This window comes from Gekko japonicus, unplaced genomic scaffold, assembly GCF_001447785.1.
Source record: "Gekko japonicus isolate JY-2015 unplaced genomic scaffold, Gekko_japonicus_V1.1 scaffold272, whole genome shotgun sequence".
In the NCBI taxonomy this organism is placed as follows: Eukaryota; Metazoa; Chordata; class Lepidosauria; order Squamata; family Gekkonidae; genus Gekko; species Gekko japonicus.
In genome coordinates this window covers 1,089,017-1,116,324 of record NW_015161413.1, presented here as the reverse complement: position 1 = coordinate 1,116,324, position 27,308 = coordinate 1,089,017, and the positions used below count along the sequence as shown (strand labels likewise).

At 41.7% G+C, this 27,308-nt stretch overlaps 1 protein-coding gene across 11 annotated transcripts in view; it reads right to left on the bottom strand.

Annotated features, from left to right (window-relative positions):
- Window positions 1-3,139: 3,139 nt before the first annotated feature.
- Window positions 3,140-27,308, bottom strand: part of CLASP2 (cytoplasmic linker associated protein 2) — a 151,365-nt gene continuing 127,196 nt past the window's right edge. For 8 of the 11 annotated variants that reach the window (XM_015427303.1, XM_015427362.1, XM_015427320.1 and 5 more), the window contains 13 exons: window positions 24,245-24,408; window positions 23,607-23,685; window positions 23,438-23,488; window positions 14,562-14,705; window positions 14,292-14,435; window positions 13,941-14,047; window positions 13,430-13,583; window positions 12,088-12,313; window positions 8,499-8,692; window positions 7,581-7,709; window positions 6,678-6,884; window positions 6,296-6,412; window positions 3,140-5,085 (listed from right to left, as the gene is read on the bottom strand). In XM_015427303.1, the coding sequence (XP_015282789.1) occupies window positions 4,999-5,085; window positions 6,296-6,412; window positions 6,678-6,884; window positions 7,581-7,709; window positions 8,499-8,692; window positions 12,088-12,313; window positions 13,430-13,583; window positions 13,941-14,047; window positions 14,292-14,435; window positions 14,562-14,705; window positions 23,438-23,488; window positions 23,607-23,685; window positions 24,245-24,408 (1,803 nt within the window). In that variant the 3' untranslated portion in view covers window positions 3,140-4,998. The remainder of the gene's footprint in view (window positions 5,086-6,295; window positions 6,413-6,677; window positions 6,885-7,580; window positions 7,710-8,498; window positions 8,693-12,087; window positions 12,314-13,429; window positions 13,584-13,940; window positions 14,048-14,291; window positions 14,436-14,561; window positions 14,706-23,437; window positions 23,489-23,606; window positions 23,686-24,244; window positions 24,409-27,308) is intronic. The other 3 variants (XM_015427377.1, XM_015427344.1, XM_015427357.1) reach the window with 1 other exon arrangement.

Genomic DNA, 27,308 nt, shown 5'->3' with positions numbered 1-27,308 from the left:
AGGAACATAAAAACATCACAAATAACATGAAAGGAGAGGTCTGTTGCCCGTTTCTTCTTTTCTCATTTAGCACAGGCCTACTGTACCCGACAAATGCAATCTTCAGATGTCTATTGTAATTTAGACCACTGCTGGAGTCATCCCTTTTTGTCAACATTGTGCCAATCGCGCTTCAGCATGAACTTGTCAGAGAAGGGCATCATTATTTAAGAAACCTTGTTTTTAAAAAAGTGATCCTCAGCTGCTTCCCACCTTCCTCCGCAGAGGCAAACTCTTCCCTTGGTAGGGAGCTGGGTCCTAACACCGACTTTAAGGTGGAATGTGGAATACTCATACCTCATTCTGATAGAGGCTAAGAATCACATATTTATATGGCTTTTGTTCAAGAACTAGAACATGAAGTCTATACATCTTAAGGGCAGCAATTACTTCAGTGGAGAGCATGCCAAGCACAGGAGGGACTAGAAGGGGCTTGGGGCTTTTCCTGTACAGATTGTCTGCCTCAGATTGACCGGGATAAGAAAACACACCTCTGTATGGTGCTGGAGAAGACTCTTGAGAGTCCCTTGGACTGCAAGAAGATCAAATCAGTCAATCCTAAAAGAAATCAACCCTGACTGTTCCCTGGAAGGCCAGATAATGAAACTGAAGCTCAAATACTTTGGCCACCAAATGAGAAGGGAGCACTCACTGGAGAAGACCCTGATGCTGGGTCTTCTCCAGTCGAGTCTGACTCTTCGCGACCCCATGGACCAGCTCCCACCAGGCCCTTCTTTCTTTCGCCGTTCTCTGAAGTTTGCTCAATTTCATGTTCGTTGCATCTATGACACTGTCTAACCATCTCAACCTTTGCCGTCCCCGTCTTCTTTGACCTTCAATCTTTCCCAGCATCAGGGTCTTCTCCAGTGAGTGCTCCCTTCTCATTTGGTGGCCAAAGTATTTGAGCTTCAGTTTCATTATCTGGCCCTCCAGAGAACAGTCAGGGTTGATTTCTTTTAGGATTGACTGATTTGATCTCCTTGGAGTCCAAGGGACTCTCAAGAGTCTTCTCCAGCACCATAGTTCAAAAGAATCTATTCTTTGGCGCTCGGCCTTCCTTATAGTCCAACTCTCGCAGCCATACATGACTACTGGGAATACCATTGCTTTGACCATGCGGACTTTTGTTGGCAGGGAGACGTCTCTACTTTTTATCATGCTGTTTAGGTTCGTCATCGCTTTCCTCCCAAGGAGCAGGCGTCTTTTAATTTCATGGCTGCTGTCACAGTCTGCGGTGATCTGGGATCCCAGGAACGTGAAGTCTGTCACTACTTCCACGGCTTCCCCTTCTATTTGCCAAGGAGTGATTCCCCAGCAATCTTAATTCCCACTTGTGATAGAAAGTTATAGAAATGTAATTAACTATTCTGCTCCATTTCCAAGGTAGTCAGGTTTCTGTTCCTCACTTTTGACCCATTTCTGATGGCTACACCTTGTCTTGTTCCATTTTTTCAGCCTACACTGCTCATGCCATCTCTTGTAACCCAATGGTCCAACCAATAGTGTTGACTCAAAATTGGGTTGTGGCACACCTAGTATCAGTCGCTTCAGGTTACCCATTTCCACTTTCTTCTTTGGACTTCATTTTGTTTATATATTTTTTCCCAAGAGAAAGAGGCCTAGTAAGCTTGTATCTAAACCACACCACTCCATTGCATGTTGAGAGACGGAATTGTTCCTTCACACAAATTATTCTGTTCATCTAGAAAACTAGCATGTCACAGCTTTTGTGCATAATAATGTGCTTTTTGTTGAGGAGTATATGATCAAGTGAGCCTACAGGCTCATTACAGGCCGAAGTGGTCCAACCAAACTCATGTTTCTAGACCTGCAAGTGAAGTGGAACAATGGGGCACAGGGAGATAAAAAGGGATTGGGAGGGAGGAGGTGGGGGAAAGATGGATATACACACAACACAAAAATTAGAAGTCAGTCCTACTCTGCGGGTTGGGACTAGACAGTAAGCCGGAGTTCTGAAAAGGCTGAGGACTGCTGCTCTAAATGATGCCAGCTCACAGCAGAACCAAGAGAATCACTGCACAACTTCTTTCTTTGTTTGCTATATGTCATGTCTACGCAGACTTTTTCTGGTTGTGATAGCTTAAACACTTTTAAGAGCTGGCCATGGTGCCAGTTAGATGTAGTGACTCAAATGCAGCCCAGCTCATGAATGCCTGGAACCTTCCTGAAATTTTAGATTCGTCTGATATAATTTTCAAAGTCATGATGTTTGATTAGGGTCTCCACAGTCTAGCTCAATTAGTTTATGTTTAGGTGCTCCAAGTGTTTTTCATGTTATCTATACAGTGTTCTCTACCCTCCTTTACTCCACAAGTTTGATGATCAAAGGGTTTTTGAAATCTATGATGTACAGAAAGGGAGGAAACAAAGCTGTGTTATTCCTCCTTTCCATTTTGTTGCAAAAGAAGAAAAAACTGGATGAAGGGTAACGGGCAGGTTCCCTGGAGAGACAATTCCGGTGAGCGTTTTCCAGGGATAATCAGTATGAAATGCCTTTTGGAGCTAAACATATAACTATGAATTATCTGAGCCAGAAATTTAAGTGTCAGGACTATTTTCTTGCATTAATTTGGGGGTCTAGACAATGCATGCAGAAGGCTGTACAGGTATGTGGATCTCCTGCTGGATTGGGGCAAATGTGTGTAGGAGTGGCTATTATAAATAAGTCCAAGTCAAGAACTCAACTTTTAAGTTTGGTTATTGTTTTGTATTCTCCAAATTAACTGCAATGATGCTTACCTGGTTTGTTTTTAGTACTGGCTGGGATTTGCTTAAACATGACAGACACTTTTCCAAAAAGAAATAACGTACAAACCTACATTTCTGGGCCATAAAAAGCATTTGTGAAAGTTTGCACTCAAATTTTGGAAAGTGGCATTGTTATAAATTCAGTGTGGCCTAATTTATAAGCTCTGTCATTAAATAAAGCAGAAACACGGTTGTATACATAGTTAACTTTTTTTCAAGTAATGTTATGTACATTTTATTGCCTGTATATGCACAATGGTAATAGAACTATAAATACACAATGCAACAGAACAGTAGAAAACAAGAATGTTACACATATGAGAATGAGGGAGACTATTTTTCTGATGCAGCTGCTAAAAAAAAAAGCCAGTGATGAATAATAACAATTTTAAATTTTGTACATATATTTCTAAAATATTTCCCCCAATAAACAGCTTTCGGCAATAGCAAACTGTTTCTTCAAGAACCACATTTCATCTTTCCCAGTCAGAACTACTGCCGATCAAAGTCAAAATGACTTATTATATTATGTAAATGCAAGTATTCCGCACATTTTTTTTGAATTTGCCTTTCAAGGTAACTAGCGAGTAAAGTGTTATTAGCTCTCTCTTTTTTTAAAAAAAATGGCATTTGGCTGCATGTTAGAGAATTGGGCTTTGAATACACATTAGCAAAGGAAAAAAATAAAAATAAAAAAAATATTTCTATAGACAAGTTTTTCCACAAGACGTTATGGGTAGCAGCTCAGTCAAAAGTATTCACCCTGAAGAGGTAGAGAGAATCTTAGCCTAGCACAGATCATCTTCATCCTTGGCACTGCTATGTTCTCTCCCGTGAGGACACAATCCCCAAAACTAGACGATGCAGCCGTGGTCACAACATCTATGTTCTAGCCATTGTAAGAAGGGTGCTGATCTCACTCCCATCTCTCAGTTAAGCTTGTTATCAAGTCCATAAATACAAAGAAGCATTATTCACAATGAAGTTTTTAAAAAATTACAGAAACAACCTGAAAACATTTCCACATCTCAATCCGGATGATCTCGATGACACTGTTTCAAGAAAACCATGCAATAAATTTGGTGCAGCTTTCCCAGCTCATTCAAATTAACCCCTCAAACCAATGATGTTAAGGTCCATATAGTGCTTGTGATTTTTACCCCCCCCCAAACACCCCAAAATTCAGTGCAGAAACCCCAACGCTTGCAAAAAAATAAAATAAAATAAATTGATCACCAAGGAGTTTTCTGCAGTGCTATTTTCCTTACATGAATTAAAAGGATAGAACTAGTAGTTCCAGTAATTAAGTCGAGAGGAAAAATTCTAGTGATAAAGATAAATACATACTGAGCATGCTTGTGCAGAGCACTCCACTCTGAAGCATCCTGCTTGAAGGAGGGATGGTGATAAGGATGGGTCATATCCATTAAGTGACTTAGTTTAACCTGCTACTGGAAAAGCAGGGCACACCATTACCCCAGTTCTGCAACACTGTACTCTGAATATGCCACCTTCCACAAAAAGGAGGTATTCGCTGCAGTCCTCCTAGGTTGCAGTGAACTCTTATTTACAGGACAAACATTCAACCAGTGAAGTACATAACCACTTTCCCAGAGCTGGGTCAATCCAGCACTGATGGGCACTGTTTGCTTTTAAACTTCAAATTATCTTAGTCGACACACATAATGAGGATGTATCTCCAAATACAGTCTAGTTGCAGTTCAGACCAGTCTTGTCCAGCAAAGAACATGGTACTTTAACAAAAACAACAACAGCTATGTTACTTTGCAAGTCGAACAAAAACAAGGAAATGTAGATTTTCACTTTCAGAGTTTAATGCATTCTGGTTTAATTAGCTTGCTTTTTTCTATTAAGAAAATGTACAGTAACACTGGTAAAAATTAATGGGGAGACACACAGAGGAGTGTGGACAGAAAACATAATGGATTACATTTTAAAATTTATTTTGTGTCAACCAAATGATATTAATACTGTTTTCCCCCTTGGATATGAAATAACTGCAACAGTCACATGCAGGCTGAGAGTAGCCCTCCATAAAGGGGGAAGGGAGAAAAAAACAAAAGAAACCCCAACAAAAATGAAGAGTTCCAAAAAAGTGTGTTCAATATTTTTTTCCTTTTACTGTTTGTCTTTTCTTCATAAGACCTATTCTGTGGGCAACTAGCTTCATTAGCTTTGTCCAGAAACATCTGCAGCCGCATCACCTGCTCCAGAGCCTGTTTGTGCACGTTTGATGTAAAGGTTCAATAACTTCATCTGCGGATTTAATTCAGTAAACAGTTTGTTGAATACTTATGGAAGATTAAAACTTAGTATTTAGAACAACTGCATTTGCCAAGGAGGTAAGCATGGGATGGGGAAGACTCATAATTTCTCAGGAGTCATTGTAGTTAAAAATTAAAAGGAACAAATTGCCATTTTAGATTGTTAATGGGAACACTTAGGTAGACAGTCTTCAAATGATATGTATGCTAGTTAATGACAAGTTATGATACTTTAACTGAAGTTACTTTAATAATTAGCATAAAATTACTTCATGTTTTTAGCCTACTTTCAGCCTTGCATTAGCTAACTGGGATCATCTGTACAAGAATCTTGTTTTAGATATCCTTCCAATAATTGTACTGCACACATGATAACATTTTCCAGTTTCTTTCTCCTAGAATTCTATAGCTATTATTAACAGAACCTTTAAGACCAGTCTGGCATGTCACCTTTTATTCATGATTTAGAGAATGGCATGGCACCCTATTTGCATGCGGAAGCTGCCGTATGCCCATCATCACACCACAACTATTTTTATCTATTATGGACATTTCCTCCTAAACCTACACAGAGGAGTATATAGTTCAGATATACAATCTAGCTTTAACAAATGATCTCAAAAGCTTTTTAAAGATGGAGTAGTGCACATAGAGGAGTAAGAAAGCCACTTTTATTCCACAGTAGATTGTCTACTATATAACGTTTACATCAAAAAAGGGAGACAGATCCAGGCATACGTGTAAGGAATGCTAGAAAAGCTTCCTAACGGTCTGATATTACAATCAGGTTTCATATTTAAAAGAACTGACATATAATTTGATATATTTTGGAATTATCTGCATTATTTTCTGTCCATATAATTTTTGCAGTTCTTACTATGCTAAGAAAGCCATCAGTTTGAAAACTGGTCATACAAATATTACTATCTCCTTGAGATGGCCAATGTGATGTTGATGAAATCTTTATTAAAGAATAAATGAAACAAATTAACTGCAACTTACAACTTCCTCTAACAAGTGCCCTGTAACTTTCGCTGGTTTTGAACAACTACTATAAGGTTTCTTCAGCCCTGATTTTCCCTTAGCAAACTGATAGTTCCCAGATAGTAGCTGAGGAGCCGTGAGAAGCTACCTAGCCTTGAAATTTGTAGATTGTCACTGAACCCGAGCTAGGCAGTTGAACACGGCAAAGCTGAGCTTACTTTGCTGCCAGTGAGTTGACTGAGATGTGGTTTCAGTTCATCACCAATTACTGCATGGATGGCTACGAGGCAGAAGACACAAGCCTTCCGAACACTGCTCTCTGAGTTGTCATAGCCCTAGAAAGCAAAAACATTAGTTAAGTTCATTAGCAAGTAAAACCTTGAAAGATTATAACAAGAAGAAAGGAAGGCCAGGGCAAATATTTTGATAGAACCCATTTATCAGGTTCTTGCAATCACTTATATTCCGGTCAATGGTTCCAAACTAACCATTTTGTCCAAATACATTTAACACATAGTTTATTTCAAAAACGAGTGGTCTGTTTTAACTATCTAGTTTTTTAAGACATTCATTAGTTGTATGCATTTTATACCTTCTTACCTGTATTAAACCTGGTACTATCTCTGGCAAGAGCTGAGCAAGGGTTTCTTTAGGTACTCTCTCTATCACCTTAGTCTGCATTTTGATCGCCGCCAGATTAATGGGGTAATCTGCTGTTTGGATAATGGGACAAAGTACTTTGATGCACTGATCCGGGCTAATGGATGTGGCTAACATAGCAGCAGCCTCTTCAGCAGATCTTACCACCTAAAATATTAAGTAGACACATACAGAAGCACATAAATTACATTTATTCAGCTTGTATTTGATATGTTGCAGATGATTTATTCTACATAAAAGAAGATTTATAATTGAAGTTCTCATTGGAACAACAGACTTAACTTACTTAACTCACCAACAGTATCTCAGTGATGGGGGCCTTATATTTTTTGCTTTTAAAAATATGGGAGTGTATATCTTTAAATCCATCTACTCTTTATCCACCCAATTTTGTCCAGCCAGGAGGCCCAGTATTGTTCTCATTAAGGCTATGAAATAATTTTCATAATATATTATTACTGTGGGTTGATAACACCCACAATTTCCTGTGATGCCTACAATGTGCAATACTTCTATCTGGTTGACAGAACATTGCTTACAGGTTATGAGATGGTTCCATAATTTGCTGAAACTATCACCTCCTGTTGGGAAATAACCTTCACCACAAATATCTGTAGTGCTGGAGATATTTTCTAGTATGGAGACTCAGTGCCAGTTTTTCAGAGTTCAACACAACTATTTCATGATCATCTGTATAGACTAGAGCAATTCACTTGGCATTTATATGACAGATGTGCTGCATTTTCCACTTTCTTTTACATGTACTTTGGGCATCACACTGATTATTTCAGTGACATCCTCAAGGGCAACACAAGCTCCCAGCATGCAGCACTGTATACTAACCTCCTTATGAGGGTCCTTGTGAGCTTCTAATGTTTTCATGATTGTGAGTTCTGCATAATTTCTAAATCTTGCGGGTTGGTACCTTAAAATTTCTCGTAAGACTTTCAACGCCAGCGCTCTAATTGCATGCTGAAAATTTAAACACACCCGGTTTAGTCTTCTGTGTACCGCTTCACAATGCTTATTTTTGACAGGATAGCTCCAGGTTTCCACAGCAGAACCCAGTATTTTTTAGAGGCTTCAAAGGTTTTCCCATTTAATCTTTCCTTGGGTCAAAATGTAACTGTTAACTTATTGGCTGTCAGGAATCCAGATATCTTCTTTCATGATAGAGCTTCTGTAGCAGATATCACATACCCTTGGCACCAAAACTGGAATAATGCTGCTGCTGGAAAGCATGATCCCCCCCCCCCTTCATTCATGCAGCTGTGGTAGATGAGACCCCCCTCTGACTGTAACATCACTCATGATATACCACACTTCACCACATGGGGTACTGAATATCAATGTTGGTGTTTTGTATCATTAACATATGGAATTCACTGCCACAGGAGGTGGTGGCGGCTACAAGCATGGCCGGCTTCAGAAGGGAATTAGATAAACATATGGTGCAGAGGTCCATCAGTGGCTATTAGCCACAAGGTGTAGATAGGAACTCTCAGGCTGGGGCAAGTGATGCTCTATATTCTTGGTGCTTGGGGGGGGGGCAACAGTGGGAGGTCTTCTAGTGTCCTGGCCCCATCAATGGACCTCCTGATGGCACCTGGTATTTTTGGCCACTGTGTGACAGAGTGTTGGACTATATGGGCCACTGGCCTCATCCAACATTGGCTTCTCTTATGTTCTTATTGTGAATTTAATATTTCCCCCCTGCATCTGTAAAAAACCCAGTCAAGTCCCAATAAAGAGTAGTGTTACCTCTTTGTCCCCAAGGGTTTCTAATAACAGAAGCAGAATTGTTTTGAAGTGCTCATCCCAAACACCAAAAGATTCTTCTTGGGTCAGTTTCATAAGTTCATAGAGAGCAGCTTTTCGTTCTTCAACTCTCTCATTATGGTTTGACAACTCTTTCAGCAATTCTGCAACCAGATCAGAATGGTCCAAGGGAGGTTCTATACAAAAGAAATAATGTGAACCCATTAGAAACAAAATGAAAAGAAACTGCTCTTTCTTTATTGCAAAGATGTACATCTCTTAGTCCTATGAGAAGAACCACTAGACATCTTCCTGAAGTCAAATCAGCATGAATTTATTTTGTGGACTTCCACAATCTTACAATAGATTGTGCTACAATACCAATACACTTCAAAGTTTTGAGAGATTAAGGTTTGGTAATAAGAACAAGGAGTACTAATGTTTTGATGTGGAACTTGGAGGCTAAAGACATAACTTATCGATGAACTCTCTTACTCCTGAAGTGCATATTGCCTTTTCTCCAGTTACCCCTGTGTGCTTTTAAATCAGGATTGGAGACTGGGTAGATCTTCCCACTGTGATGCGTACTCAAGGAACATCTATAATACACTGTAATGTAGTCTGTCTGGGCTGCCCTTAAAAATGTTTGAAAACTACAACCAGTACAGAATGCTGCAGCAAAAACAGGGGTCTCGAGTGAACTGCAGGCTGTGGTGGACCAGCTTATGGCCACCAGACCTTTTCTGGGTAGGTCGATGGCCTCCCTTGCCACCCACGAAAGCAAGGGACAGGCCCCTCCCTCTTTCTCTCAAGTGGGTGGGGGCCAGGGCCCTTTCCCCCTCCCAGTCCAGCTCTGGTTGTAAGGACTGTATAGTTCCAGCTTGTTCCATCTGCACTGGCTTCCAGGCCCAATTTAAGGTGCAGGTGTTGACCTTTAAAGCCCTGTACAGCTTGGAGTCAGCATATCTTAAGGACCATCTACTCTTATATTAACCTATCCAATTACCATTATCATTGCTGAGGGGCCTGATCCAGGATTCCCAGCCCTCTGAGGTTAGGTGAGTGGGAACACTAGAACAGGCCTTGTGGTTGTGGTATCCAAATTATCAAATTCCCCCCCTAGGGATATTCATTTGCTTACCCCTTTACTGAATTCTATCTGTACGTGAAGACCTTAGTGATCCACATTAATCTCCCTTCCTACTTATGTCTCTTGCACTAAATATCTGAAGTCCCAGACTAAGAAAAGCTCTCCTGTTTTCAAAGTTGGAGAATTTCTTGGCCTCACCTTCCTAACATTTCTCTCTCTGTACTTGCTGGAGCCCTTCATTTAGAAGTTCTGAGGGACTCTGTAGGTACCGATGATATTCAAAGCAACTGTACCCATCCCTGTGCAGGAAACAAATGGGGGCTTATGTAATTTCTGTCCCCTCTTTCTCCCCAATGGGGACCCAAAGTCGCTTACACCAACTCCTCTCCTTCATTTTATCCTCACAACAACCCTGTGAAGGTTACTCTGATTATGTGTGACTGGTCGAAGGTCACCCCAACAAGCTTCCATGGCAAGGTGGAATTTGAATCTGGGTCTCCCAGAAGCTAGCGTGACACCATAGAATGTTATTCCCCTTGGATTTATCACTTGTATCTAGGACTGCTTTACCCGTCTGCTTCCCTTCAATTTGAACTTAGTGGAGGAAAGAACCTTTTTGCTGGATCCACTCTTGTCAGTGGATTCAGATACACAGTCCCCTCCTGGCCACAGCCAAGGATGTTGTGATCATATCTATGTAAGTATTAGGCATCTAGATGACTACTGGCCATACAGCAAATTGCAACAGGACAGGTCCCTGTGTGTGGATATTACGGGCTCTAATAGTTAACCTTTGTGTAGCTCCGTCAACCAGACTATGACTACAGCCGGCAGTGATTATATTAGGGTTGCCAAGTCGAAAAATCTCCTTACCGGGGGACTCCCGGTCCGCGGCTAGAGTTTTCCCTTGGATGACCGTGGCCCCGCCCCCAGTGTGCCCGGCGTCATAACGTCACTTCCTGGTGACGTGCACGCTGGGGTGGGGTTCCCCCGGGCCCGGATCCACCTGCGGCGGGGAACGGGCCTATGGGGCGGGTGTTTCCCCACCCCCCGGGGGGACTTGGCAAGCCTAGATTATATTGAAAGAAGAAGAGTTGGTTTTTATACCCTACTTTTCTCTACCTTAAAAAGTCTCACCTTCCTCTCCCCACAACCGGCACCTCGTGAGGTATGTGGGGCTGAGAGAGTTGTGAGAGAACTGTGACTGGCCCAAGATCACCCAGCAGGCTTCAAATTCCTTGGTAATCTTCCATGGGGAAAAGTCTAGCTAACAAGGTGGCTGCAGGTTGCTGCCTAGGCACTGCAGATTCTTTGCAGTCCATTATACAGTGCTTTGCTCTGATAGGCACACTCTCAGGTCTGGCACTAGCTTATCTCAAAGTCTTACAGAGACTCATGTTGACTTGCATAAACTTCTATAAACAATGATACATTTAATCCATTTAGAGCCTGTAATGATTTAGTCAACTAATTCTCTCTTTACTCAAGGTAACTTGGGGAAAGAGATGCACATTTTAAAAAAAGATGTCCAATACTGTGCTGAAGATATTTCAACTATCCTGAAGACATAATGCATTCAAATTTTAGAGCACTAGGTTTTCTTTGAAAAAAGGAATGTTCAGTACATTCCTAGAAAGTGCTAAAGTGCTACTGTAGGCACAGGAATAAAGACAGAAATAACAGAAGCAGCAAAGGAAAAAAGTGTAGCAATGTGTTATTACTACCAGTTCCATAGATATAACATTTGAAAAGGAATTTATGCTTGCAAACTATCATGCTAAGCAGACAAGCAAGGGGTGCTAAATGCAGCACCTTTTTATCTCATGTATTTCTTCGACAAAGTACGTTTGGACAACAAACACACATCAGTTCTATGCTTCAACTACAAATATTTTAATGGCAAACTATGGTATTGCTTTTGTTTATCTCAAACCCAAACTGGTTTTATCACATTTAAAATTTTAAAAAGCAGCAAAACATGCTCGCTTTTCTTGAAACAAACTAACATTTTATTTGGGAGTCATACATCATTAAAAGTCCAACCTAATTTGCAACTGGCTTTTACAGTGTATACAGTCAACACTACTTTCATTAATATTCCATTAGCAAACATAGTCTGTATGGGAAGTACAGGGATTACCTCTCTCTGAGCACCGTTATATCCTTAGACCCCAAAGGCAACTTGTTCAGCCTCCTAGCTGGTAACGTTTGGTGGCCAAACGCTTGGAAACGAGCCTATGAGATCTAATTAAGTTTAATTTCATGATTTCAGATAATATTTAGTTCAGACTCTGTCCGCTTTCAAACGAACATTTTGCATATCAAGTTTTGGATTTTTATTTAGCTGGTCAGAGCTCAAGAATCCTGAAAAAATCTCTTTTCCTATCCCAAGGTTTTTCTTTCATGTCTCTTAGATAGGATGACAATTTTCTTAATTCTTGCTTGCATGATTCTTTCCATATACTGTCTTCCCTACTACAGTTTAAAACATCCTGGCCTTACCATCAGGAAACTGCTCTGCATCATCATCAAACATGGCTTCTTTTAAAGCTGATTTGTTAAAAGAACCAATGCTATCTGTGTAGTTATATGGATTATAATCACGTGACCGTGGGGAAGAATGAGGAGGCATTGTGTTAAGCAACGAGGTTTTGTTGTCAAGAGCAGTTCGGCCTGTATCGGTAGCTCCACTTCCTGCTCGCAGATCTATTCCAGACCCACTGCAAATCTACAAAGGGGGGGAAGGAGATATGTGTTATGTTAAAATCATGATTTCCATGGCAAGATAACTATATTAGTAGTACATCAACAATAATCAGTGAAGAGTCAGGTTATCCACTCAAACCAAGCAAAAAAGGGACAGCTGTTTTAGTACAGGACAGTTATTAGAAAATTAATTTATTACCACACATAGTGTGAAACATTTTCAAAGACAAGCATATATATTTTGAAGTTAGAGTTAGAAACCTCAGCCTGGGAGCAACGCCAAAGCCTTTTCCAGACTCTATTTTGATCTCTGTAGTCTCCTGATGAATGCTCCCTCTAAGCTGTGGAGTCTTGTGAGTAAAAATTCTACTTTGTGAGCTACTGACATTAGTTGTGAGCAAGCAATTTGGCTACTGCATAAATTAGTTTGCTCCGGAGTCATCCTTCCTGAGCTAAGACAAAAATGTATGAACCGGAGACTAAAAAACTGTGAGCTAGCTCACACTAACTCAGTTTAGAGGTAACACTGCTCCTGACTGCACTTATTATGGGGCTCCACACTACTTATAGTCAGGGCAAGGTCCCATAGGCTTTGCCCAAGAAGCCTCATGAATACATTTATTCAGGGCTCTTTTTGTAGAAAAAGCCCAGCAGAAACTCATTAGCATAATAGGCCACACCCAACAGCAGAAACTCATTAGCATATTAGGCCACACCCCTGACAGCACAGCTCATTAGCACATTAGGCTGCACCCCCATGTTACTAGAAGTGTGGTTATCCAGCCATACCTACCTTTTGCTTGTTATTCTGTTTACCTTGATTGTTGTCAAAACCCAGGGCTTTTTTGTAGCAGGAACTCCTTTGCATGTTAGGCCACACCCCCCTAATGTAGCCAATCCTAATGAGTTTCTGCTGTTGGGTGTGGCCTATTATGCTAATGAGTTCCTGCTGGACGTGGCCAACTTGGGAGCCAGCCGGAACTCCGTTCCTATGCGTTCCTGCCCAAAAATAGCCCTGCATTTATTCAGATGAAGTGTGTGCTGGTAAAGCTGGCATGTACATAGCACAGTGGCCCCAAGTTTATTTTGTCTTTTTTCAATTGCATCATTCCATTTCACCTCAAACAGAAATACTCACTGAATCACCATCTTCTTTTTTTGAATCCCGTTTCATAGGCTCATTCATATCCTCCTGACTGCGAAAACTAAAGTTCTGAATTGCTTCAGTAACTCCACGGAGAGAACTATAAATATCTTCTGAATTCATATTTTCTGTGTCATAATCAAATCCACTGTGGAACAAACAGAGGTAAGGAAGAAGCTATTCTTTATGTATAATAATATTTTCCTCTAGTTGATGTTCCATAGTGTGAATTCATTACATGAGAACTAAGCATCTTGAGATGAAACTGATGGCGTATATTTGAAGGCAGAATAAATATCTAATGAACAGGCACGAAGAGTACATCTAAGGGACAGAGGACTCCTCCATGTGTTGGGTAACCAAACGTTGTGCGACAAACATTTTTGCAAAATTACTTTGAAAATATTTCTGAAATGCATCTCAAGTCATTGGCTTCTCATTAATTCTTCTTGACTGGGCTGGAAACGGCAATTACTAAAAATAAGCTATAACTTGGTCTTTTTACCTTGGTGACAACGTATTCTGGGATGTATTAGTTGGTGAAGTGAGGGGGCTAGACCAACTTGCTGGTGAGCGAGGAACAGGTCTTGTTAAAGGGCTCCCCATGGATCCCTGCAATGGGGGGAAAAATGCTGTAACCAACTTCAAGCATATTTTACAGGGAATGCAGTTAATAAATGAACTCAATGGCATTCTCTGAGAAAATAATAGTTCAAAAGGTTAATCAAAAATGTATCAGTAACAGGATTCCCTAATATCCCCAAATGCATACATTTATCCTAACCAAGCATGTTTCAAATCTGTTAGATTCATCCCTTGTGTTTTATTATAGAATACATTAAAAACTTGCAAATACCTGGCTACCGTTTCCTGTATTTCGGAGGTGGTTATGAAGAAGCTTTGTGGCGCCATCTTGAAAAGTTTTTGGTAAAGCACCCAGCAACATTGTAAACTCTGGAGTATTGAGTTCAAAAAGGGAAATCAATACAGACTGTGCAGCCTAAAACCAAAAGATCAACCCATATTAAAAATATAACAAGGACAGCTTTAAGACTGACATGAAAAATAAGGATCTTAGCTAAAAAGGGTCAAAACAGGAAAGTGACGCTGTCTGGCATGCTCTCACCTTTCTAACATCTGAACTTTTAGGTTCTGTTGTCCAAGTGATAATTCGAGATACTGCTAGACGAGTTTCACTTGAATTTACAAAATCCCCTGGGTCCATCTGTTGTGCAAGAGTCTCTATGTATTTAAGAATTGCAACTTTTACCTACAAAAATAAGAAGAGTCAAGAGGACGTACCGAAAAATGTGGCATTCAATGGGGAGCAAGCTAGAATGAAAGAGAATTCGTTTTACTTAGTAACGAGTTACCAACAGTAATATCCTGAAAGGGATTGTTTTCTTTGTATTTGAAGAAGGTAAGAGAAGATATTGGATTTATACGCCGCCCTTCACTGAGAGTCCCTTCCCCTCCCCACAACAAACACCCTGTGAGGTAGGTGGGGCTGAGAGAGCTCTCTCGAGGACTGCTCTTGAGAGAATGACAGAACTATGGCTTGCCCAAAGTCATCCAGCAGCTGCAAGTGGAGGAGTGGGGAATCAAACCCAGTTCTCCCAGATTAAAGTCCGTGCACTTAACCACTACACCAAACTGGCTTTGGTGCTGATAGTGCCTGCAAGAAATGGTTTTTCTGGTCTAAGATACATAAAATCAATAGACTAGACACAAAAGATTGAACAGGAAACACAGTCGGTAGTGTTGTTCCACAGACCCTTCTGAAAGAGTTCACATGGGATACAATAATGGAATAATATGTTGGAATAATAAATAAAAGGTTTTGTAGTTGTTGTCATTCTTCCAGTTGCACAAGGGGCTGTCTAACCTCTTGCACTGGTGGAATATCTTTGGATTTAACTTTATTTTCTCATGCAATGTGTAGCAGGAAGTCTGAAACAACCTTTCTTCAAGTAGAAAAGATCCAATATGCAGAAAGGGACCTTTGGATCTAATCTAATGTTTTCTTTTTTACACACATACACACACACAATGCCCCTTGTATTTTTCTTTGACTCTTGACCAGTATGACCTACACACACACACACACACACACACACACACACACACTAGGAATACAGCCAGCTGTGGAAATAAATACAAGAAGATCTAGAAAGAGGCTCTGGGTGGGTGCCTTGGCTTGGTCACTCCATGTCAATTTGCTGTGGCGACCTCAGCAGGGGAACTGATCTCTGCCATCTGAAGAGCAGCTGTAATTCTGAGTGAACTCCAGCCCTCACCTGGAGACTGGCAACAAAGGTTCCCCAAGAGGAAATGGCTGGTTTGGAGGGTGGAGTGTATGGCACTGTATCTGTCTGAAGTCCCACCCCTCCTCAAATTTCCAGGAATTTCCCAACCTAGAGTTGGCAACCCTATCTCCTTCCCAGCCAACAATCAACCTACTTTTATCTGCGCCTCTGACTTCAGCTTTCCACACACACCCTACCTGTAGCCTCTATCTAGAAAAAGTAGTCTTTCTCCACAGTGGGTACCCAAGCAGGAGGGAAGCGACCTCAGCAGGGTATAACGACACAGAGTCCACCCTGCAAAGCAGCCATTTTCTCCAGGGGAACTGATCTCTGTCATCTGGAGAGCAGTTGTAATTCTGAGTGCTCTCCAGCCCTCACCTGGAGATTGGCAGCACTGGTTCCCCAGGAGAAAATAACTGATTTGGAGGGTGGAGCCTATGGCATTCTATTCCGTAGACTCCACCACAAAATCTCCATGAATTTCCCAACCTGGAGCTGGTAGGCCTGGAAAGGGGTTCCTGCCTTTGCCTTTTTACTGACGGAACCAAGCTTGGTTGCCTAGCAACAGCCACTGAGGGAAAAGTTAGCCCCACAGGAACCAACCAGGAGAATTGTCTTCATCAGGAGAGACAGCCGTTTTGGCAGTTGATTCTGTCAAAGGCCAGGCTGGCAGTGAGCGGGAGAAAGGAGCGGACCCAACACCCAGCCAATGGCACACGAGTACTCTTGAGTGGCAGTTGATGGGCCAATGGCTGATGGAGCACACAGCACAGCCAATGGGAGACCTGGAAAGTGCCAACGTGTTAGGGCGTTTATATATATCAGATATGTGCATGTGTATGCACGCACACACATACACAATAAAAAAACAAATAAATGGTTATACTTGTCAAGAGTCAAAGAATAATACAAGGGGTATCTTGGCGATTTCTCAGACAATAACTCTGCAGTACAGCACCACAAACCAGTTTTGAAGCTGCATTTTAAATGCAGTTTGAAATACTGCAATAGGAAGGGAGGAACTAAAAGTTTATCAGAGCTCTATCCTCTTGACAGCATAATCCACTAAATTTGTATGATGCTGTGGAGTCACTGGTTAAGGAAAACCATAACACTGAAGCAGAATTTGTGGTGCTACAAGCCCTTAGTCCTCACAGCCCAAAGATTTATTGACCTATTTATATATAAGTCCTCCCTCCCCTGTACCACAGGGCTCAGCACAAGTAACAACAGTATGGATGAATTAAAACAACTCTTACAATAATACTACTAGCATCAGTAAAATGGCACATAAAAGGGAAACATAGGATAGTGTTCCTACTCTATGGGGGAGCAGATATCATACAGTTTGATGGGGGAGGGGAAAGGAAGGAAAGGAAGTCAGATCAGATAGAAACTATAACCATAGGCCTAGCAGAACATCTTTGTCTTACAGGCCCTGTGAAATTCCATCAAATCTTGCAGGACCCGGGACTCACTTGACAGGGAGTTCCACCAGGCCGGAGCCAGTGCTGATAAAGCCCTGGCTCTGGTAGAGGACAGCTGAATACTCTTTGGGCCAGGGATCACCAGTAAGTTGTTACCCATTGAGCATAATGCTCTTTGGAGGGTGTGGAGAAACGCCATTTTATGCCTATGTTTAAGTTGGTGTGGGCCAGATAGGAGGAGACCATGAAACCTGAGGTAGGGCTTGGCCTAGTCTCCTCATTCCCCCCCCTCGTTCCAACCAGCAGTCAGAGGGCAGCTCCCTAGAGAGGACAGGAAGTCCATCAAGGCTGTGAGGAGATCTGCCCCATAATGCTGCAGGAGGGAGAGTCACTTCCTGGGCAGGAAGGGCTGTTTGATATAGTGGAGCTTTTGGGCGGGAAGCCAGTCTGTGAGAATTGAGGTCAGTCTGCCTGAAGTCTGGAGGCAGTCAGGCTGTCGGCTGGAGACTGCAGGAGGCAGAGGCCATGTTGGGAGTTGTGCTACTCTAACTTCCTCCATTGAAAACAAGTAATGTGCCTGCCCTGCAGACCATCTAGACAGGGTATGTGTAACGAAGGGAGAGATTTATTATCCACCTTTATTTTGATTCTTCAGTTCACTGTTAATATGCCTGTATATAGTTGAGTGATTTTAAAATAAATTCTTTTACTGTTGACCCTGAGAAGTCCCTCTGTACCACATAGTTCCCCCAGCCGCTTGGACACGCTAAGAGTGGGTTGGGGACTCCCTGAGAACAAGGGCAAAACGGTCAGTTGCCAACTCTCCAGGGGAGCCCCAAAGATTACCAGGAAGCCCCAAGGTGGGTTCCTAGCAACAGCAGAGGGAGGTTAGGAGGCTGTCCCGCCTAACCAGAGCCCAAGACAGGGGCAGTGGTGGCAGCAATACCGGAGGCAGTGGTGAAAAACTGCCCCTTCAGGTGCCAGGTCAGGCAAAGGAGGGGTGGGCAGAGCAGGGTCTGCCAGTGGACGCGGGCCCGTTCCGCCACAGAGGGTATACCAGAAGAGGCAGTCCTGCAGATATACTGGTCCCAGACCATTTAGGGCTTTAAATGTTAATACCAAAACCTTGAACCTGATCTGGTACTCCACCTGGAGCCAGTGCAGCTGGCAGAGCACCGGTTGGATATGGGACCTAACTGGGGTTCCCACAAGAACATGCATTCTGGACCGGTTGGAGTTTCCAGCTCAGCCTCAAGGACAGCCCTGTGTAGAGCAAGTTACAGTAATCGAATCTGGAGGTGACCATTGCATGAATCACTGTGGGTAAGTCAGGGCGAAACAGAAAGGGGACCAATTGCCTAACCAGACACAGGTGGAAGAATGCCAGTCTGGCCACATTTGTGATCTGAGCCTCCATCAAAAGCGAGGCATCTAGAATTACACCTAAACTCTTGACTGTTAGAACTGGTGTTAGCAACAAATTGTCAAAAGCTGGGGGTTAGCAGCCCAACCTCGAATCTCTCCGGCCTGTCCTATATGGATTTAATTTCAGCCGGCTCTGCTTCAGCCATCCAACCACTGCCTCCAAACACTCACCCATCAACAGATACAGCCGGGTGTCATCTGCATACTGATGACAACCCAGCCCAAAATTCCATACTAGTTGGGTGAGGGGGTGCATATAGATGTCAAATAGTAATGGAGAGAGGACTGTCCCTTGGGGAATACCACACACCAAAGGGTATTGTGGTGCCACCCTCTCTCCTGTCGCCAGCCTCCGTCCCTGACTTTGGAGAAGGTAAGCCATTTCAAAGCTGTCCCATGAACCCCCACATTGGTGAGGCCGTGGGTCAACAGATTATAATCGACTGTGTTACCCTGACCTGGACAGCCCAGACAAGCCCGATCTCCTCAGATCTCAGAAGCTAAGCAGGGTCGACTCTGGTAAGTACTTGCATGGGAGACCTCCTTGAAATACCAGAGGCGGGAGGCAGGGGCGGGCTTTATTTAGCCACCTCTCTGAATGTCCTCCAGGCTCCCCGTAGGGGTCAGTCAGAGGTCACCATGACTTCCAGGTGCACATACACTCACACATATAAAATATATATATAATAGACCGGGACGTTATAGGAAAATCCCATTAGCAGAGAGGGTTTGTCCATGTGGAGCAGGGAAGGTTGAGACACATGAGCATATCTTGCTTCACTGCCGTTTCTACCAGGAAATCCGTGCAAAGATTATTGCACCCTTGCTTGGGAGGTTTTCTACCTGCTCTGAATCAGAAATTTCAAGGAAGTTCCTTTCAGACACAAATCCTCAGCTCACACTCTCCTGTGCCAGATTTCTTGTAGCATCATGCAGAATTTGGAGGGAATTAACACAGAATGTAGCTGAATCATAACATGTAGATGTTTTGTTCAATCTGTTCTGTGATTTTAGGAATGCATAGGCCACTCAGTAATTTCAAATATTGTGTATTTCCTAAAACTTATTAGATTCATGTACATTGTTGTAACTGATCTTGTGCTGGTCACGAACCGTAATAATACATTTGATTTATATAATCGACCATGTCAAACGCTGCTGTCGGATCGAGTAAAAATAGTACCGCAGATTCACCTCAATCCAGCTGTCTATGGAGACTGTCTGTGAGTGTGACCAGCACTACCTCAGTCCCATTGCTGGGGCGGAAGCCAGATTGGAATGGATCCAGAGCCGATGTGTCTTCCAGGAAAACCTGGAGCTGTTCCGCTGCTGCTCTCTCAACCACCTTACCCACAAATGAAAGATTCGATACTGGGCAGTAGTTGGACACATCAATTGGATCCAAAGATGGTTTTTTCAAGAGTGGCCTCACTGCTGCCTCCTTTAATTCCCTCAGGAAAACCCCTGGACTCAAGGACAAATTTATAATATCCACCAGGGGGGCCCATATTCCATCACCACAGGCTTTCACCAGCCATGATGGACACAGTTCTAAGAGGCAAATGGTAGGCTTCACAGCACCCAGGATCCTCTCAACATCGGCACAAGACAGTTGGCTGAAATGGTCTAATACCAGACCTGAAGATGGCCAAGGGGCCTCCAGTTCTCATACTGTATCAATGTTGGCAGACAGGTCCTGGTGGAGTGACAATTTTTTATCCATGAAAAAGCTCGCAAAAGCCTCACAGCTGATTGTGAACTCACTAACATTTTTAATTCCCTCCAAGAGGAAAGTTGAAGACCTAATTATCCTAAATAACTGTGCTGCGTGAGAGCTAGTGAGTGCAATGGAGACCACATAAAATTCCTTTCTAGTGGACTTCACCGCCATCTCATAGATAGTTGCATATTTAATTCTGAATGTAGTTCAAATAAACCTCATTTCATGCAGAGCAGAAAAATGTTCAAGGTTTATCTTGCAGTTGAGAGACTGGATATATTGCAGTGTTACACTGAAGTAAGGTCCTCAATCCCAGGAACATTCACCAGAGAGGAAGTCTCACTGAACTAAATGGGAGTTATTCTCACTATTGCACTGTAAATTTCTTGAACTATCTTTGAACTAAACAGACAATCTGGTAATGGCTGGCTCCTCTTCTGCATTGCCCTCAACCATTACCGCTCTTTACATCATAAGAATTCACACCTTGACTTGCATATGTAAACCTTTCATACACCTGGGCAACTGAGCAGGGTCAACACAACGGAGAAAAAGCTTGTGAAACACCCAACACTGTTTCACTGGCACAACCACTTCTAGGGTGTCAACATTTCTAGCAGCACTCAGTCCCACTGCAAGTCAATATGGTACCACAACATTGCTTAGAATTCAGCATTTTTTCTCTCTTATGGAATATTTAAACACGTGCAGTTAATTTGGAGATGTTTTTCATACTACAATGAGTGAGATCTGAGAAATGCAACTGGCTATGCACCTTGCAGCTGGAAAACAAGTGCACGTATTTCTCTTTCACCTGTGTATTCCATGATAAAACCCCTATGTTGTGTTTTCTGCCTATTTCAGTCATATATATGCTTATAAGCCACATGAAACTAACTTGCGGAATTCAGGGCCACAGGAGGTGGTGATGGCTACAAGCCTACATAGCTTTAGAAAAGCAGATTTCTCCTTAGTGAATTTTCTACTAGTTTCCATATTTGGGGCAATACTTCCAGATACTATTGTCTTCGTTCCTGCTTACTAGCCTCACACAGGCAACTGGCTGGCCACTGCAGGAAATGGAAAGGTGGACTGGATGAACCTATGAATCAAACTTTTTAAAGCAGCATATAAAATTATTTAAAATCCACCACTTGATACTGCTAAATGTTCTCAATATAGAGCACTGAGGATTTGTCTCTCACAATTAGCACTGTATCTCCTCAGCGGCATCAACATAACTTAATGTCACCAGAGACATACAGTGCTGCGTTGTCACCACCACTTACCATCTTTATAATAAAAAACATAGCAGTGCCTGCTAACAATGCATCAGAGCAAATCTGCAGTGCATAACTAGTAAACACCTGTTTTTTACCTCAACTGGGAAATGATTCCTGTGAGAACCACAGTTTTCTTGTCCCGTGCCAGTTTCATAAAGGTAACCCCTGTCCTATCCCAGTCAAAATAATTTCTACTTGTTTTCTTTTTGTTGCTCCTTTTAAATCCACAGGATTAGGTTCTGTTTTAGCATTTTTTTTCCTGAAATCCAACAATTTCTTTTCCTCTTCTGGAGTCAGTTTCTGATTAACTCTGTTTTGATCAAAAAGAAATGCGAAGAGAGGAGGGGTAGGAAGGAACGGCTTGCAAAATTTAAGAATTTTACTCTGTAGATGCTCAGAGGCAGGTGATGTCCTCCATACCTTCCTGTCTCTTGCTAAAGCACCACCTTGTGGTGTGTAACATAAAATAACTTAGAGGGCTGAAATTATAAAAGGGTGCATGGATTTCTCTTTACAGAGAAATGAAAGAGAAATCCTTCTTTTCTTGAAAGATGAATCAATGTTAGAAAAATAAATTCCACTCCCCATAACAATGCTAGTTCTGATGTGTGTGTGTACGAGAGAGACAGACAGAGACAAGCACTGACTATGAGAGGGTCAGCTTTGTTTCCCTTTTATGTAAGAGTGAACAGACACAGCCCTTTTCTATAAAGAAGACCCCCCCACACACCTGATAGGTATCTGAAAAGTACTAACCTCCTCTTTTCTCTATTGTCATCTTAAAACTTTGGTGTTCCAAGTCTTGAGGTAAATGTACCAAAATACAGATATGACTACAGCTATTTCAGAATTTCACAGAAACCTCTGAATGTCATATGCAGACAAAGAGACACATACACTAGTAATATTCAGCTATCAGAGAACGCCCAACACTCAGCTAACACATCTCTTTGTGATCCTTCACTTGAATGGACCTTTATACACTTTCATTAGATTAAAATCCATAACATTACTTCAAATTCCAGATAAAAGATTCCCACTATAAAGAGCAGGCAAAACCCAAAGTCTTTGACATATACTATAAAATTCTGCTGTACTTCAGGCAAATGAACAAAACATATTTCCGTGTGCCACCTTGTGAAAAGCTACTAACAGAGTGTGTACATTTAATGCGTGCAGGATAGAGGAGGAAATGCTGTTTTTTGTATATGCTTGTTATTTTCCCAAGTTTTCATTCTTAAAATTTGCAGCATTTATACCTAAAGCCACAGTTTCTCCCAAGTACAATTTACAGGGCAATAATCTGTCGTATATGTTCCAAAGGATTATACTTTTTCAGTCTCTACCTCCATGTTAAAATTCTGTACTGTTCCTCAACTAGGTGTTCATACATTGTATGAATCATACAACGTTAACATAATATTTTTGGAGTTGCTTAAAGAATGGCCACTTAAAAAAAACAGAGATAAATGAATATGGAAAAAATATATGCACAACTGCAGGAAGCTGAAGAATACATTCAGCTAGGAGAGCTACTATATCCGTAAATGAGGTTGGGAAATCACAAGCATAACATTAGAAAAGACTTGATAGAGTGAGTTTGCATAACCAGATTGGTGTTAGGCAGCCATACATTTGTTTCCTATTTCGTTGCCCTTGTGTAAGGTTTACTGTCAAACGTTTAGCAGAGGTGTGACACTCGGCATCAACTGGAGAACAGCATGCTCAGAACCCCTTGCAAAGGTTAGTAGCTGCATATGGATGCATACAAATAAAATTTTTTATAAAGTGTAAATTTACACACAGTAGGTTAAAAAAAAGGCAATAATGCAGACAAAAACCTTGGAGCTCCAAAAAGAACGAAGCTGGTCCTGCAGTGCTGGCTTGACTGTCTGAAAGTTCATAAAAACAAAACCCGCGAATTGAAAACCTTATGCAACAGAGATATGATACATCAACATGTAGAATTTCTACACATCTCACTTGTAGCAAAACTTCAGAAGTTCGTACCTTCAAGCTGGGTGTCTGAGTCTGGTCAACAGTGAATCTCATTAAAATATTGAACTGGAGATCATTTGGAAATGATTCCCTGAGAAAAATAAATTTATTTTGTATTAGGAGTCAACGCTTAATAGTTTCCTAAGAGCTCCAGGGGACAGAGTAAAACCAGAAGAAAGGGGTGGGGGAGACTGAGATATTGCAGGTGATTTGCTTAAATAAATGGCCGGAGCATGTAGGTGAACTATGCATATCCTAACTGGGAAAAGGAACTTATCAGAATCTTTTGTTGGTGGGCAGAGAGTGATTTGGACATGCTAAAACTCATAAGGACGCTCCATAAAATATTTCAGAATCCCAACCCTTCAAAATCTAGGGTGCAACCTTCCATACATGCCATTATATATTATGCATAATATATACTTGGTATGAGCCCTTATACTTTCAGAACCAGTTAGTGAATTTGAAAATGCACACTGGTGTCTTGGTACATAGTAATACTTTTATTCATGGTGCGGATGCTGAATGTTTTGAGTTTGAACTGGTATTTATGGTGATACCACGCTTTAGGTGGCAAGAGGGGAACTATTAATACAAACAGGCAGTGAATAAAAATACATGTATATTCAATGGAGCCAGAAGTCTATTACCTTGTTACATCCAGCGCCTTTTGAACTTTTGCTTGTACAGATCCCAACAGATCAGCACCCATTTTTTTCAGCAGTTGTGTCAGCAACACAAACAGCCAATCCTGAAGATCTTCTTTATGGACTTGAATGAAGTCTACCAAAGTTTCCAAAAACATGCTGAACACCTAGGTGAGGAACAAGGAGGCAAAAGGGAAAGAAGAAGAAGAAGAAAGAGTAGGAAAGAAAAGGAGTTGATGCTGGTCTGTGTTGAACTCACAAAAGAATAATGCAGTAAAATGCACAGAAGCAGACAAAGGCAAATGATTCACAGCCAAGCAGGAAAGCATTCGGGCCCATCTTTCATCAGAATCTGAGAGTCAAGAGAAGACATATGCAGTTCTGAAAATTAGTACTTCATGCAGTGTCATTTTGGAAAGAAAGGCTGTGATGACTGGCGCAACTGCTTTGAGGGGTTTTTTGTGTGTGTGTGTGTGTGTGTGAAGTGTATTGGTGTCTTCTGTTGCACTGAAGTCTGTGGAAATGACTCAAACCAGTGTGTCTCAACCTCTGCGAAATAGTACCCTTTTAAAGATGTATTGTATCTAATCCAGAAGTTTGTTTGTGTAAGCCTGCCCAGCTCCTGACTGTGTTACCTCATTCCCACTCAACATAGGTCCTGTAATTTATTTATTTATTATTTGTATTTGTACCCCGCCTTGCCTGACAAGCAGGCTCAAGGCGGCTAACAGATTAAATAACGTAACAAGAAATTAAAACAATTAATAAATACAATATCAGTTAATACAACAGTTACAGTACCAACTAGGGCGGTAATCCAATTAATCCCTAGCTGGGGTAGTAACCAGCGGAGACTCTAGCCAGGAGATGGTCTAAGTTCAGCCAGAAAATGTTCCAGGGCACACCACTCAGTGGCAGCCCCTAATCAAATGCCTGGTGGAAGAGCTCCATTTTACAGGCCCTGTGGAACTGTGAAAGGTCCCTGATGTTCTCTGGGAGCTCATTCCACCAGAAAGCCCTGGTTCTGGTACTATTTAGTCTGCCTTCTTTCGGACCAGGGAGGGTCAACCAGTGTTGCGACCCTGACCTCAGTGCTCTCTGGGGCTCGTATGGGCACTGGGATGTTCCATCCATCCCCTCATTCATCTACTTAGCATTTCTCCCATCTCATCACTCCAGCCACTTCACCTCCAGGCACTGCTACTTGGGAATACACCACTCAAGTACGTGGCAGGCCACTTTTTATCTTTAGGAATCCCTATGGGAAAACTTTGAGTCTTGACTCTACTGTGTGACTGAACAACAGCCCCAATATAATTTGTGCCCTCATAGGAGAAGGTTTTGCACCTCCATCTGTGAAACACGGTTTTAGATTATTAATCCACTCAGCTTTGCATGCTACACAACATGCACACTCCAGATTTTTTTTTTAAAGCTAAGCTGTCATGGGTGACAAGTCTAGTGAAGTAGGGACCTGCAGATATCTTCTATGCAAAGTATTACTAATTTTGAGAAAGGAAAAGGGTATACTTTCCTTCTTATGTAAAGAAGCATGTAGTAAGTATGTTTTTTCTTCTTTATCAGTAGACATAAAAAAGCAGATGGGAAAGCACAGTTCACAAAAAGAAGGCATATTATCTACTTAAATATTTTTAAAGAAAATAATCTGAAGAGTTAGCTACAAGAAGCAAAGTTTTACTACAAGTTCTCAAATGAATGTTCACTCTGGACACTGTGTCACCACTACTTTGGAAAACCATTCCTGAAAATTCAAAATCATGAGAGACACAGAATGACAAATTTTACCCCCCAAAAAAAGTCTGTGCCCAACTCTGAAAATAAGTTTATTAAACAATCCTCTGTTTCTGCAGAAGTCATCACCTGTTCCTGAAGAAAATATAGATACTTCCATTTTCTACATTAAATACCACTTAGTGCTACTGTTTGTTCAAGGCTCAATCAAAATATTTGGATTCTTACAGGGACAGGAAACATTTTAAGTGGAATTTGAAGCACTGTACCTTCTGCTCAAAATTTAATTAACTTTGGAACAATAAAGCCTGCTCTATCCCATCACATAAAGGTCTGACAAGACTTTCCACTTGAAAAATTAAATGCACTTGAGACTAGAAGCAAGAAAGCCCGGTGAGTTACGAGGTCTGTCTAAAAATCTTTGCTCAATCCATGCTTCCACCAGTGGGAACAGATATGGGCCACAGTCACTGTATTTCCTGTGTAAAACAATCTGTTTACAAGATGGGTCTCTGGTTTTTCTAGAGAATGTGAAACAAATTAAGGCTTCTCTACAGTCTATCATGGATTAAAAAGAATCTTCTCATAGTTGTATAAAATAGTCCTACTCCCACAGAAGAATACTTAACAGGGTGTCTGTGCGTGTTGTGAATACAACAGGAACAAACGTTTCCAGGCTTAATTTGGAATTTGCTTATTAAAACAAACGAATTAAGGGTCAATTTGGATCAGGCCTAAATTAGTTGGCTTTAAGCATGGATTCTTCCAGTCTAATTCCAGGTCTCATCACATTTTCAACAATGTCAAAAGGAACATGGTAAGGCATGGAGGCCCACTCCTCAACAACTCACCATCAGAGACCATGAGTAGTGATGTTCTCACAAAGGATCCTGAAAACTCTGGGAAGCTACATTCCACAAGGCTTTAGTGCCAAAAATGCTGCCACAGGGCCTAATGACAACTGCAGCTTCAGCAGTCCTTCTCATGTTACCACTGGATAAGATTCTATGGGAAATTAAAGTGGGCATGAGAGAGAGCTGGACATTGAGCTGAGCTAGTAGAACTACTGTGATCTTTGGAAAAGTTTGGGAGCTCTGGGCTCAGCTCATTACTGGCCTGGAAATTCTGAACTGGGCAAGTCTGTATCCTAAATTTCCCAAACTTCAGGGGTAGCACTTGTTGCACGATCCCTGTACCTTCCCCTCCAAAACACCTCCACTTACAGCAGCTCTGGGCCAAATTTGCTCAGACCTAAGGACTCCCAAGTCTCAGGCAAGCAACAGCTATGCAAACAGCTATATCGGAAGCTGCATGA